The 15,347-nt window shown below is 36.7% G+C and overlaps 1 protein-coding gene across 9 annotated transcripts in view; it reads right to left on the minus strand.

The window, feature by feature from the left end:
* The window catches only part of LOC138715397 (P43 5S RNA-binding protein-like), a 150,751-nt gene that overhangs the window by 89,957 nt on the left and 45,447 nt on the right, over nucleotides 1-15,347 (minus strand). For all 9 annotated transcript variants that reach the window (XR_011336284.1, XR_011336288.1, XR_011336286.1 and 6 more), the window contains one exon: nucleotides 14,661-14,806. Coding sequence is in view for 3 of the 9 variants with exons in the window: in XM_069848255.1 (XP_069704356.1) it covers nucleotides 14,661-14,806 (146 nt within the window). In the remaining 6 variants the exon portion in view is untranslated. The remainder of the gene's footprint in view (nucleotides 1-14,660; nucleotides 14,807-15,347) is intronic.

Genomic DNA, 15,347 nt, shown 5'->3' on the forward strand with positions numbered 1-15,347 from the left:
GATTTGTCCAAATACTAATAAAAATAATGGAAATTGCATTTATAAAAAAAGAAATGAATAAATGGCTCGATATTTTCAAATTAGATATGATTGACAAAGCATTTGGGGAAAATGTTGAAAACTTTCTTAAATTCTTGGTTGACGCTTTAGATTTACTACCCGGACCAAAAAATCCAATTTCTAAATATTATGAGGCTCGAAAAGGTGGGAGATTTAAAAACAATAACTGCCAATATTCTACTCTAGCAATCCACAACACAGTTAAAAAAAATGACCGCGAAAGAAGAAAAGCTAAATTTGACTATGAACTAATTCAATAAAAATACTTTTATCAGTACAGGAAAGCTGTAAGGAAAATTATTTCCAATGATAAATCGCAGACATTAAAATTGTGAAAAGATGTAGTTGAAGATTTCTTCAAAAACAAGTTTGAAATGTCCAATCCTCACGTAAGAATGTTTTATGAACTATCAAATAATGAAGATTTGGCTCAAAACATTACATTTTCCCAAGATTTAATCTTTTCTGTTATCAAGAGTATAGCAGTACCAACGCTCTACCACTGAGCTACCCGGGAACTCTAACCGACACCGATCCAATTTTTCCCTCTATATCCACAGACCTCAAAGTGGGCTGACAACCGTCAAGCAACCAACTTCGAGTGCACACTAACTCCGTGTGACTTAAATTGTGGTTTTCTGTTAACTAACAGTGACGTGTATTATGCAAATCAAGATTTCAGGTATAACTCCCTGTAAAGTTGATTTGAATAATTTCGAGGGAAAAATTGTTCCGGAGTCGGGTATCGAACCCGGGACCTTTGGTTTAACGTACCAACGCTCTACCACTGAGCTACCCAGGAACTCTAACCGCCCACTTTGAGGTCTGTGGATATAGAGGGAAAAATTGGATCGGTGTCGGTTAGAGTTCCTGGGTAGCTCAGTGGTAGAGCGTTGGTACGTTAAACCAAAGGTCCCAGGTTCGATACCCGGCTCCGGAACAATTTTTCCCTCGAAATTATTCAAATCAACTTTACAGGGAGTTATACCTGAAATCTTGATTTGCATAATACACGTCACTGTTCGTTAACAGAAAACCACAATTTAAGTCACACGGAGTTAGTGTGAACTCGAAGTTGGTTGCTTGACGGTTGTCAGCCCACTTTGAGGTCTGTGGATATAGAGGGAAAAATTGGATCGGTGTCGGTTAGAGTTCCTGGGTAGCTCAGTGGTAGAGCGTTGGTACGTTAAACCAAAGGTCCCGGGTTCGATACCCGGCTCCGGAACAATTTTTCGCTCGAAATTATTCAAATCAACTTTACAGGGAGTTATACCTGAAATCTTGATTTGCATAATACACGTCACTGTTCGTTAACAGAAAACCACAATTTAAGGCACACGGAGTTAGTGTGCACTCGAAGCTGGTTGCTTGATGGTTGTCAGCCCACTTTGAGGTCTGTGGATATAGAGGGAAAAATTGGATCGGTGTCGGTTAGAGTTCCCAGGTAGCTCAGTGGTAGAACGTTGGTACGTTAAACCAAAGGTCCCGGGTTCGATACCCGGCTCCGGAACAATTTTTCCCTCGAAATTATTCAGTATAGCAGTAGATACTAGTCCGGGTCCAGATAGAGTATTAGTGAAGGCAATCAGGGATCCAATTGCAGTTCATGTAATAGCAGAAATAGCTAATAAGATGTTGAAAACTGATACAGTCCCCGAAGTGCTAAAAAATGCTAGAACAATATTAATATTCAAAGGTGGAGACGAGAATGATTTAAGAAACTAGAGGCTGATCACTATCTGCTCTGTCGTTAGAGTTAAAGCATTAGATAGAATTGCCAGAGAATATATAGAATTAAATCACTATCAACGTGGGTTTGTCATGACACCTGGCATCTTTATGAATGTAAACATATTAGATGAAATCCTACGCACAGCAGGTAATAAAAAATCTTCAGCTTGCCTAGTATTTCTTGATGTTAGTAGAGCCTTCGACAACATTGGACATGCTCATCTAATAAATACGATTGATAATTCTGTCTTACCAGAAGCCGCAAAAAGATTGATCAACTTGCTTGTATGAACAAGCAATGGTTATACAAGAAAAATTAGCTTAAACTGTGGTGTAATGCACGGCGACTCTATTTCACCTCTTCTATTCAATTGGGCCATAAACCACTTACTTAATGAATTGACAGAAAGGAATGTCTCTAAAAACTATGGTCCAGTTAACCTCAGACACTGATCCTCTTACATTACTCTGCTTTGCCGATGATATTGTAATTGTTGGGAAAGACAAAGAAACTGCTTCCATTCTTGTTACGAATGCAATATTACTACTGCAAGAAATAGGTTTGAATATCAATACAGAAAAATCAAGCACCATCATTATCAACAATGGAAAATTTGAGCAAGATCAAATTTCAACTGTTGTGGGTCATATTAATAGCATCAGTGTAGCCAAAGAAATTAAATATCTAGGCGCTACATTTAAACAAACACTAACATTCAATGAAAACTAAGTATTGGAAAAACAAAAGATGCACCTCAACAAACTAAAATCAAGTCATTTGCTTCAGCCACAACAAAAATTAGTCATCTAATCAGTTCATCGGGCCAACTTTAATATATACATTTCAAACTGCATCTGTGGATCTGATCCCCAAAAAATTCCTCATTAAAGCTGACAATATGATTAAAAGTGCAGTAAAAGAAATATTACAATTACCAAGTGAAATTCCTAATAGCATGCTGTATACAAGTACCAAATACAAAGGATTGTCAGTGATGCGTGCTACAAGGGAAGCCTATCTGCAGCAACTCAACATCAATGCCAAGCTGTGGTGATACCAATTCACAAGTCTGGTGACAAAAATAATCTTAATAATTACAGACCCAGTCTCTCTAAAGCAGCGGTTCCCAAAGTGTGCTCCGCGGAGCCCTTGGGGTTCCGCAAGTAAGTCTCAGGGGCTCCGACCGCAGATGACAAGAATTTCTGCTTCCATCTAGCCTCTAGTGCGAAAAACGTAAACTACTTCCATCAAGCGAAAAGTACTTTCTCAGAAATTAGTTTGATTTCTTCTTGCTAGATAGAAGCAGCAATAATAATAGATCTACTATAGCCATTAGTCATCAACCAGTGCTCAGTCAAAGGGGGATAATAACAACTGTAACCTTACTTTTGAAGAAAATAGTGCGAATTCTTTGGGATTGAATACAGAATATACTACACATGATCCTGCTTCAGAGTTTACGATGCCTAGTGTAGAAGTACAGAAAAGGATGTAAAAAACGAAAATATTGTGATTCATATTTGGATATGGGATTCACTGAGTTTGCTGAAGGACGTCCACAGTGTGTGATGTGTAACAAAGTTTTGCCCAATAGTTCTATGTTCCCTGCCAAGCTTAGGCAGCATTTCGAATCTCATCCTGACTTCACAAATAAAACTGCAGACTACATCAAAAGAAAATAATATGACGAACTCCATGCAGTTCAGAAAAAAATTTTATCTCGTGTAAAGACAAATAACTATAAAACACTGGGAACGTCGTACTTAGTTAACCATGACCTGGGTCTTACCTTGCCGGAATTCTTACAAAACCACTATTAGTGAAGGTAGTGAAGTGAATGGTGGACGAAAGAACTGCAAACTTAATCTCCAGTGTGCCCTTATCAAATAATACTGTGCGTAATGGGATCCAGGATCTATCAAATGATGTTAAAAATACCATTATTTCCCATATCAGTGAAACGAAATTTTTGCTACAACTTGACGAATCCACGGACGTTGCCGGATTAGCTGTGCTAATGACGTTTGTGCAGTACGAATTTTCAGATTCCTTTCATGACGATATTTTGTTCTGCAAGCCATTGCACACCTCCACAAGAGGTTCTGAATTTTTTTTCCCATATCAGTGAAACGAAATTTTTGCTACAACTTGACGAATCCACGGACGTTGCCGGATTAGCTGTGCTAATGACGTTTGTGCAGTACGAATTTTCAGATTCCTTTCATGACGATATTTTGTTCTGCAAGCCATTGCACACCTCCACAAGAGGTTCTGAATTTTTTTTCCCTGTTAGATGTCTTCATTGAAAACTTGATACCGGTACCATAGTATTATTATGATGTACCGAAGTATATCATAATAATATTATAATATGCGTAAATAATCACTTAGTGATTCAAGACGGCGCTCATCCCGTCAGATCCCGGCCACTTAGTCACTCGTAATGAGTGCACCTCTGTACATAGTGCATTGGACATTGTGCCACTGTCACATATTCTGTGACACAGTATATGAGGGTAAGCTACCAAAGGGAAAACTGAAAGATAGAATTTAAACTGAGGGGATTCGATCTTGCATCGGAACTGGAATCCGGTGTGGCTTAGTGGATAAAGTGTCAGCACATAGAGCTGAAAACCCGGGTTCGAGTCCTGGTGCCGAAGAGAATTTTTCTCTGTTCTATCCATCCTTCATCGATACCATGGAACAATTGCATTAATGTACGCACAGATGGTGCAAAGCCCATGGTAGGTCCTGTTGCTGGCGCTGTTACAAGGATCAAGAAAGTTTAAAAAACTGCACAAGTAGTTACTGCGTACTACACTGACACGCCCTTGCAAGGAAAAAAAAATACCAGCATTATTAAGGCATGTATTAGACAACGTCGTCTAAATTATCAACTTTGTTAAGGCACTACGTTTGCAGTGTAGGCTACTCAAAATTCTGTGTGAAGATAGGGAAGTATACACAAGTCATTGTTATTAATTATTTATTACACATGGTTGTCTCTTGATAAGCGTTGTCTTTAGTTTTGAATGACCAAAAGAGTTTGCGAGCAGATTATTTGCATGATCAGGAATCGTTGTACAAATTATGTTACTTAGCACACATTTTGTAAAAAATAACGAATTCAGCACATCCATACAAGGGAAACAGAAACCTATATTCAATGCTAATGATAAAATTGCCGCATTGAAGAAAAAAATAACGTTCTACATAGAAAAAAGTGTCTCGAATAAGAATCTGACATGTTTCTCACTGACTTCAAACTTTACAGAAGAAAATAACATAACAATGAATAACTCATTCATAGCAATAATAAAAGAGCACCTTGACAATTTTCTTCAAAATATGAATTCATACTTTCCAAGGGAAACTCAAGAATCGATTCAAAACAAATATGAGTGGATTGTAGATCCATTTTCAGTGAAGTCAAAACCATCAGCCCTCACTGCTACAGAATATGAGCTCCTCATAGACATGGTTTCGGATAGCCTGTCAGGCATCATTTAAAAGCAAACCACTTCCCGAATTTTGGCTTTAGTTAGGGGAGAATCTTTCGATATTAAGATCAAAAGCTAAATTGATCTTACTGCCTTTTGGTACTGCATACCTCTTTGAAATGGCCTTGTCGAAGTACACGGCTACAAGAACATGATATCGAACTCGTTTGAATGCAGAAGAAGATATGTGTCTTCAACTGACTGTGACATCGGGCATTGACAAACTCTGTCGCAAGAAACAGGCACATTCTTCACATTAATTCGGGTGTAAATGTAACATTTTAACATTTTTTACATATCTTAACTACCGGTACTACTTATAATTATCATTTTGTACATTTAAATAATATTTTCTCCAGTTATTTTTTACTATTATTTCCTTTATATATTATTATATATATTATTATTATTATTATTATTATTATTATTATTATTATTATTCATACTTTCGTATACATATCGTGTGTATTATGCTTCATAGAACATATACAGATAGAACTAAACACCAAACATTTCTTGAGGCATCTTCTATGCCACATCAATAAATTTAAAAATGCAGTTATATTGTCAAACTCCAAAGCAGCTATTCTATCAATAGTCTCTAAACACACACCATCTCAAACAGCAGAAATAACTAAAATGCTCTCTCAATTATTATCACTCAATAAAAGAATTGTATTCCAATGGATACCATCCCATTGTGGAATCCTGGGAAACGAGAATGCGGATGCTTTAGCAAAGAAGGGCTGCACTGCTACTTACAGATTTGTTACTAAATCTACGTATTACTCTGTGAAAAGATTTATTAAATCTACATACTTAGACTTCAACAAACAAAATTTGATAACACAATCTCAAGGGAAAAAATGGAACTCTCTGCATCAAAATCCACAGTTAATTTCCGATTTACCACGAAAATCGTCTGTAGCTGCATGTAGATTGGCAACAGGCCATGATTGTTTGGCCAAGCACCTGCATAAAATTGGAATATATCAGTCCCCTAACTGCCCATTGTGCAACTCAAACCAAGAAATGGATTCGGAACACCTCAAAATCTGTGCTTCAGTGGCTGGCCATGATAATATCTTTGAAAAATATTGGAGTGCAAGAGGTCAAATGACTTTGTCAAACGCCTGGCATTAGAAAACAACAACAACAACATTTCTTGGGGCTCCATGAGAAACTTTTGCTTCAAAAAGGGCTCCGTGGCTGAAAAAGTTTGGGAACCACTGCTCTAAAGTATTTGAAAAATGTATAAAAACACGGTTAACACAATTTTTAGAAAACAAATACACTACTATATGATAATCAATTTGGTTTCAGAAAAAAATTTGAGCACTGATAATGCTATTATGGCAGTTACTTCAAAAATAATTCAACAATTAGATGTAGGAAATAAATGTCTAGGAATTTTTCTAGACTTACAAACAGCTTTCGATACAGTCAATCACAATATACTTTTGAATAAAATGGATAGATTGGGAATTAATGGAATGGCTTTAAAATTATTTAAATCTTACTTAAGTAACAGAACTCAAGCAACTAAAATAAATGATCACCTTAGTGAATCACGCAACATTGATATATGTGTACCTCGGGGGACGATTTTAGGTCCTGTTTTGTTTTTAATATATATCAACAATTTACTTAAAATTGACATTGAGAAATATTCAGGTACTTTGTATTCTTATGCTGATGATACTGTGGTTATATTTAGCGGTTCGAGTTGGAATGAAACTCAACTATTGGACATAATTAATAAAAAAATGACTCTTTTGCTTAATATAACTCAAGAATTTATTATTACACTTATATTTTGTGTATACAAATACGAAGGGACACATGTAGAAAATTACTATGCATATAAACTATCTCTCTTACTCAGAAATTCCAGGTAGGTGCTATGTAATAGGGCATATTTACTAAGGTTGTTGGACATAATTTAGTCAACCTTTTACACGTCTAATATAATAGGAATTTTTTTATTACTGTAAGGATTCAGTTTTTACAAAAAGAAATATAAAACGATAAATTTACATAACTACTACTACTACCAATGAAAAAAAAAAAAGTTTTGCACAACTAAAGCAGCCTAGACCAAACAAAATATTATCAGTAACCACTAACCAAATAAGTGCTGCTTTCATGAACTTACAAATGAAGGGAATGGAAATGGATGTACATCATAAAAAAAATACGCATGGAACTCTATGAAAAACTTATCATACAATGCTACATCACATCTTTTGCATGCTTATGTGGTTTTCCTTTTGCAGTAAACACATCTTTTAGATTTCTGGCATACACCGCGAGAAAAATGGACTAATTCTACAGAACTGGAACGATTAATTGTAGCTAATGACTGTTTTTATAAGGTCACATCAGTCCCTCCAATTATCCCTGATACTTCTACAGAGGAGGCCCAGGAATATAGTTGTATTTCTACCACGTTTTCATTTTCGCAATCTGTGTTATGAACAATTTCATTGCAATCTACAGACTCCTTATTGACAAAAAGTTCAGCTGGAGCCTCAAGTTGGCAATGGCACAGAGATTGTTACAATCTTCGTCAACCGAAACGTCACCAGTTTCATTACCGTCATTTTCAGGAGGTTGTAGAACCACTCAATATTTCAAACATTTTCTTGAGAAAATACTGTCTCAAGTTCCTCCAGTATTTCGAAAGTGATAAGACTCTTTTTGTGAGATTTGTCGTAATTATCTTTAAAATAAGGGAAAACAAACGTCTTACAAGAAAACATTCTTATGGCGGCAGATAAAAAAGTTCATTTCTTTCACCATGTTAATAATCTCAAAAGAAGTGCTTATACAAATTTTGGCCACTCAACCGCAATTACGAGGGCCATAAAAAAATAAGTTCGCCAGGAGAATTTAACAGAAAGAAAACACGATTTCATTGGAAAAATTTATTGGGACAGAAAAAGCAATTGTAGAGCTATTGGATAAATCGCAATATAGCGAACGCCAGTAGGGGAAGTTATCCCCACCCACATGAAATGTGCATTTAACACAACACTCGCCTATCACGTAGAGTGTCTGATGAGCTAGTAGGGGAAAAGTGGAAGGGGTCGTGGGCGGAGCTTCTATGTTCGCTATATTGCGATTTGCTCGAGCTATTTTTCAACATATTCTCACCAGAATTGAGATATTTGTCATATCATGGGATCGACAGAGACTTGCAAATGGCTATCAAACTCTGGTTCTGATCCCAGGCGGCTGACTTCTATGACACAAAGATATAAAAATTGATCCCATGGTATGACAATTCCAGTTGAGGATATGTTGACAAATAGCGCAACAAATGCTGTATCTGTTCCAATAAATCTTTCCATGCAATTGTGCTTTTTTCTGTAAACGGCCGCAGGGAAAATTACTTTGTGCACGGCCTCGTAATTGCGGTAGAGTCGCCAAAATTTGTATAAGCAATTCTTTTGACATTATTAACATGGTGGAAGAAAAAAAATTAACTTTTTTATCTGCCCTCATCAGAATGTTTGCTTGTTAGTTGTATTAGCGGGATAGTATTTTTCCAAAAAAATTACTTCACGTATCGTAAGTTTTCGTAAATTTTCATAGGAAATATGAAAGTAAAGAAAATCAGTTCACAATAATTATCAATAATAATATTATTAGAAAATTTAGCAAAATGTACGAAAGATTCCCTATGTGCCCATAGGGTCGAAAATGAACCACGTCAAATTTCTTATACTATTACACCTCTACTGAATACAATTCCTGACTCCACCTCATGTAATCATATTGGTTACTGCTTGCCCTATGTTAAAAACAATAACAGAACTAAAATACTTAAAAATGAAGTGTCTATTTACATTTCTTTGTTGACGTGCATTATAACCAAAATGAAGTGTTACACATTTTCAGTTAAAATGCATTGCAGAGAGCTACAACGGAACAATTGTACAAACAAAAGTATTGCCAATATATTATCGAACACATAATGATGGTGTCCAACCGAAAATTTAAACAATTATTAAAAGAACTAATAAAAATATGATGTGGGTCATTGACAATCCTGTGGGCATATATGGGTTAATCTCTTTTGTTTGAAACTTGTTTATATAATTTTTCATTTTAAATTTTATTGTGAGCTATTCTGTGTCGCAGGGCAAACCCAAAATATTGGGTCAGACCAACAAATAATTTAAATTAAATCAGACACTCAATGATTTGCTTCCCTATTACAAGAATTTCATACATCCATCGACACAATTTCTGATAATCTTCAGAGTTTAGAAACATGGAGAACCAGCATTAAGGGATTTCCTGAACCATCTAAATGAGGTCCACACTCAGATCCAGTTTATGATGGAAATAGAACGGATGAATGGTTACCCTTCCTGGATGTAATGATACACAGAAAGTCTGGGACACAGCATCTATAGGAAGCCCACCCAAACAGATAGATACCTACATAAGAACTTGAACCGCCATCCCAGTCAAAAATGGGCGATGATGAAGACATTGATTGAGCGAGCGAAACGAACCTCAGAATCACAACACCTCCGATAAGAAATGGATCACCTTACAACCACACTACGGACAAATGGCTACTCAATACCTGAGATTAAGAGGCCATACATCCCAGGAGAAAACCAGCCATACAGATCAGCAGATGAAGGCACAGTCGTCCTCCCATACCATAGAAATGGGACGGATTGCATCAGCAAGATCTTGAAATGCCACGACATAGAGACAGTCTTTGTGTCAACTAGATTCAGATTATGCTAGGATCAGCCAAGGACAAGCGAGGCAGGTTGGTTACCATAAGAGTGTACAAGAACCAGTGTTCTTGTGGAGCCTTATACATTGGCACAACACATTGGAGCATTAAGATCAGACTGACAAGAGCACTATCGAAACTGCAGGTTGGGACAGATAGATAAGTCGGTGTGGCAGAACATGCATTCCAAGATGGGAATCACGACATACAGTTCAAGGACACAGATATCCTTATCAATATGGTTAATTTTTCCCCCACCCATATCACGAAGCGATTAAAATCCACAAACATACTAATAACTTCAGCAGCAAAGAGGAAGATCTGAAGCTCAACAAATGTTGGCATTCAGTCCTGAAAGTACACAATAAAACCAAATCATCGACAACAACAAAACGACAGTACTATGAATGAAATGCATGGTTCAGCGGGTGCGGACCGCATTGTCAACAGAACATACCACCCTGTTCCCGACTCTACTAGTAAGGACAGACAAACAGTCTCGATATCAGTTGCCACATGTACATCAATGAAAACATTTCGACCAAGGATATCTCACCATTGATGTCTGCCATAGTAGCAGATGAAATGTCTGGTAGAAACAACACCAGCAGAATACGGCATCTCAGCCTGGAAAACCTTCATCATATACAGACCGGCTGTGAAAGCTTATATACTAAGGTAAAATTTATGCCAGCATCAACAGTTATACAATAAATATAAGTAAATATATTTGGTTAAAGTAGTTAAATTTTTATTTTGAATTTATTATTTTATTTTTAGATGAAATTTAATGTTTAGCAAATTTTAGAATGATTAGGGTAAGTTATTCATGACAGTATACCTGTAAAAACCATACAGTGGAAATACGTACTAACCAGAGTGAGTACATGGTTTTCTAAGCACAATACAGCGCTCCAATATATTATTTATATAGCAATGAATATTGAATCATCATCATCATCATCATCATCATCATCATCATAAGCCTTCATGTACGAGGCGCATCCAGAAAGTAAGTTCCCGATTTTTTCCCATTGAAAGTAAACGTAATTAGCCGTGTCAATTGTGCATACGTAACAGATCTATGACGTATCAATCATATGCCAGCCTGGTGCCAGTAGCGTGGCAGCAGTGGTCCGAAATGGAAGCTCTCATTCCTTCTCCCGCCGCCTGCGAGGTTCAGTCGGTGATAAAGTTCTTTAATCCACAAAGCATTGCGCCAATTGAAATTCATCGGCAGCTTTGTCAGGTCTATGGGCCGAACATCATGAGTAAGCAGATGGTGCGTCGCTGGTGTAGGCAGTTTTCCGAAGGTCGTCAAAGTGTCCATGATGAAGAGCGCAGTGGGCGGCCGTCCCTCATCAATGATGATCGTGTTAAGCTGTGCGGCAGTGCATCATGGAGAACAGTCGCGTCGCTTCACGATTACGGAGCTGAGCAGCCATTTTCCGCAGATATCGCGATCCTTGTTGCATGAGATTGTCACTAAGCACCTGCTGTTCAAAAAAGTGTGTGCCAGGTGGGTGCCAAAAAACCTGACACCCAAACACAAAATGCAATGTTTAAAGCAGCACTGACATTTCTGCAACGGTATCACGATGACGGCGACGAGTTCCTCGACAGGGTCGTCACGGGCGATGAGACTTGGATTTCGCACTTCACCCCGGAAACCAAGCAGCAGTCAATGCATTGGCGGCATAGTGGATTTCCGGTCAGGACGAAATTCAAACAGACGCTGTCGGTACAGAAAGTGATGTGCACGGTGTTCTGGGACAGGAAGGGCATTCTACCCATTGACTTCCTTCCAAGAGGTGAAACAGTGAACGCTGACTGTTAGTGTGAAAAACTGCGAAAATTGCGACGTGCCATTCACAACAAGAGGCGTGGAATGCTTACTGCAGGTGTTGTGCTCCTCCACGACAATGCTCGTCCACATACGGCTCAGCGCACAGCAGCTGTTTTGACGGAATTTGGCTGGGAGTTGTTTGATCATCCACCCTACAGTCCTGATCTTGCTCCCTGCGATTTTCACGTTTTCTTGCACCTCAAGAAATTCCTGTCCTCCGGTGAGCGTTTTGACAACAATGAAGAGCTGAAGACGTCTGTCACACGCTGGTTCCATTCACAGGCGGCAGAGTTCTATGACAGAGGGTTACAAAAGTTGATCCCACGATACTACAAGTGTCTCAATTCTGATGGTGGCTATGTTGAAAAATAGCTGAAACATTGCTGTACCTGTTGCCAATAAATGTTTTCCTGAAAGTGTGTGTTCTTTTTTTTTTTAAATAGGGAAACTTACTTTCTGGATGCGCCTCGTATTAGACTCCTGTCGATCTGTTATGGTCTTGTGCCAATATTTTTAGATTGTCCTGAATTTCTTCGTCCTCTTGGAACATAAGATTTGTTTAGGCCATCTAGTACAATCCATCTCATGCTCTTGCCATTTCAGTCTATATTGCTGTAGATAATTAATTAACGATTCGATCAGTTTTAAGTTCTTTGAGGATATCTTCATTTCGACAGCAGTCAAGCAATGAACATCCTGCAGTTCTTTGCATGAATCACATTTTGGCTGTTGTTAACAGTCTCTCATCACATTTTCTTATTCTCCATGCCTTGCTGCCATAAACTATAACTAGATGAATATTGAATATGTTTCATAATATACAGTACAACTTCATTTGTACGTTTTTATGGGGGTCTGAAGAAACAAAACGCATAAGTGACAAAATGTATAATTGATGGCATTTAATAACATCTGAAATAGTTTTTAAAGTCTACAGTAAATATCAATATAACGAAATCCTAGGGACATCTGAAATTACTTTTTTATAGTGAAATTTCTTTATATTAAAATACGTTATTTTTAAAGAAAAAACATGCTTCTTCATTAACCTCTACTTACGCCATAAATTCAACATATTTCGCATGTAGGTATGTGAAATAGAATAAAAAACTAACTTGCATTGTATATGAAGGGAACAAATTTGAAGAAATGTGTAGGAAATGTACTACAAAATTCAAGTTTTATGAAGTACTTGATAGAACAAGATGTGCCATGTTGCTTGGGAAGTCATGTTGTGAGATTAGTGAAATGCGAAAATGTGATTGGAGGTGCCATGTTAAAAGATTAGTGAGCTGTGTTTGGTAGAAGGAAACTAGATGGGGAGAACAAGTAACAACTGAATGAAAAAACTAACACAAAATAAATTCATACATATGTACCATAGTGGACAAACTATATTACCTAGGTCTTTAATGACCACGTGGCCACTGCGTAATTGCAATAGCTATTAATATAATATAAAATATACCCCTATTTGCTAACAAATTGTATACACTATTTAAACTTTTTCTTTAAAAATAGATTCTTTTCAGGAAGGCAGCAACATTTTTAATTTGTTATACTGATTTTTTTCTTTTCATAAAAACGAAATTCGTTAAAATTAAGTTCAAATATTTTAACATTAAATCTTAATGGGAAAAAGGCAGGCAACAGAAAATAATTTCGTAATATTGAATATGTCGTCATATGGGCGCTCATTACAACATTTTACTGTATATGGGGAGAACAAGTTAAGTCAATTTAATACAATTTTCACAAGAAAAATTTATAACTCCAAGTTAAGCCACCTTTGAGTCTATAATAGAGTATTCAAATTTATAATACATATTCTTGAAGAATGTAAGATTATTTACAGAAAATCTTAGCTGCTTAGAGCCAAAGCTGGCTGATATATTACATTTACATTTCAAACTCCAATCCAGAAAATGTTACATTGATTTACCTTGTTCTTTCTGTGTGAGCTCCATTTAATATGTGATTATTTCACAAAAAATCAGTTATTTTGGACTGCTTGCTACTAAGGAACAATCATATTTTGATAATTGTTCCATAATTTTAATTTGCTGTTACATCATGGTGTGTTACAAAATGTTTCACTGTTTCTAAAGTAACAGCATCATTAAATAACACAAGAGTGGTGAAGGAAAATATGAGCAGCTTCGAATTTTCACCAATTTCAAAGTAGATCACATCTTAACAATGTTCTTATATTTTCACAGCAAACCTAATTTAGAGCAAAACTGATTTAGAACATATAAATGACGTTTCGTTTTTCTTGGGGTTGGGGTTCAAAATAACATGTTATAAGTGTAAAAACGTATAAACGAAAAACATATAACTGTAATAAATTAATATGCAAAATATAGCAATTTTGCTGGGATGTCAGAAAAACAAGTATGTGTGAAACATATAAGCCTAGATCATATATACCCAGATAGATCGGCCTTATAGGCTTTGAAGTTAACAACTTTTGTCAGGTTTACTATGCTGCCATCTAGTTGTTACATAAGAAGTCATGTCATAATTCCCATTTGAATTGCATTAGCAACTGTACTGCCATCTCGTGTTCGTTTACGGCGGACGGGTGGTAATCCTGGTGGTTGTTCTCTTCAAAGTGCTGGTGATTTTAACATAGCGATGAGTTATCTGTTACATATATGATCTAGGATATAAGACAAGTTTTACTGTCCACAAAATTATGGAGGTAAAATGGTTCTGTTGTTAATTAACATACATAGAACTATGCATCCTCTTTCATACCTGGTGGGTGAAAAAGTTTGTTGTGTTGTTGTAACAGTGACCAAAATCTGAAGTTCTTTCCACAATCACATTTATAATTTCGATGACTTCTTTGATGACGTTTAAGTTCTCGTGCACTGGTGAAGCCAACAGTACATTCTTCACAACTGCAAAATTTATACTAGGTTAAACCAGCATAATCTTAAATGTTTTAATATAAAAATACTAGAATAGTGGCAAAGGAAATGGGAGTACCTCACCGAAATCTGCCCTAAATGCCACTTGTCCATCACAAATTCCACCTGAATTTTCTAAGATTTTTTGTTGTTCTTGCTGCTACTTAACGCAGAGTTCTTGGCACTAAAACCATTGACTCTCTTGCTCTCCAATATGCTTGCCACGATTTACATGTGGGTCTCTAGTTCTCATCATCTGGCTAACAGTACATCAATATTCAAAGTATGTGAAAAACTATTCAACACTTTCTGAACCCTAAAACCAATAAAGAAAAATAATTTCACCGAAATATGTTTATGTTAATATCATATAGTAGTGAAACAACGCATCCCATGCTGTCGTGGTCTAAGGTATTCTAGGACTCTCATTACAGAATGCACGTTGGTTTGAGTCCTCATGGGGAAAGAAATTTTCTCATGAAATTTTGGCCAATGTATGAGACCAGTGTCACCCAGTATCGTGATGCACTTG

This window comes from Periplaneta americana, chromosome 15 (assembly GCF_040183065.1).
Source record: "Periplaneta americana isolate PAMFEO1 chromosome 15, P.americana_PAMFEO1_priV1, whole genome shotgun sequence".
NCBI classification, from domain to species: domain Eukaryota; kingdom Metazoa; phylum Arthropoda; class Insecta; order Blattodea; family Blattidae; genus Periplaneta; species Periplaneta americana.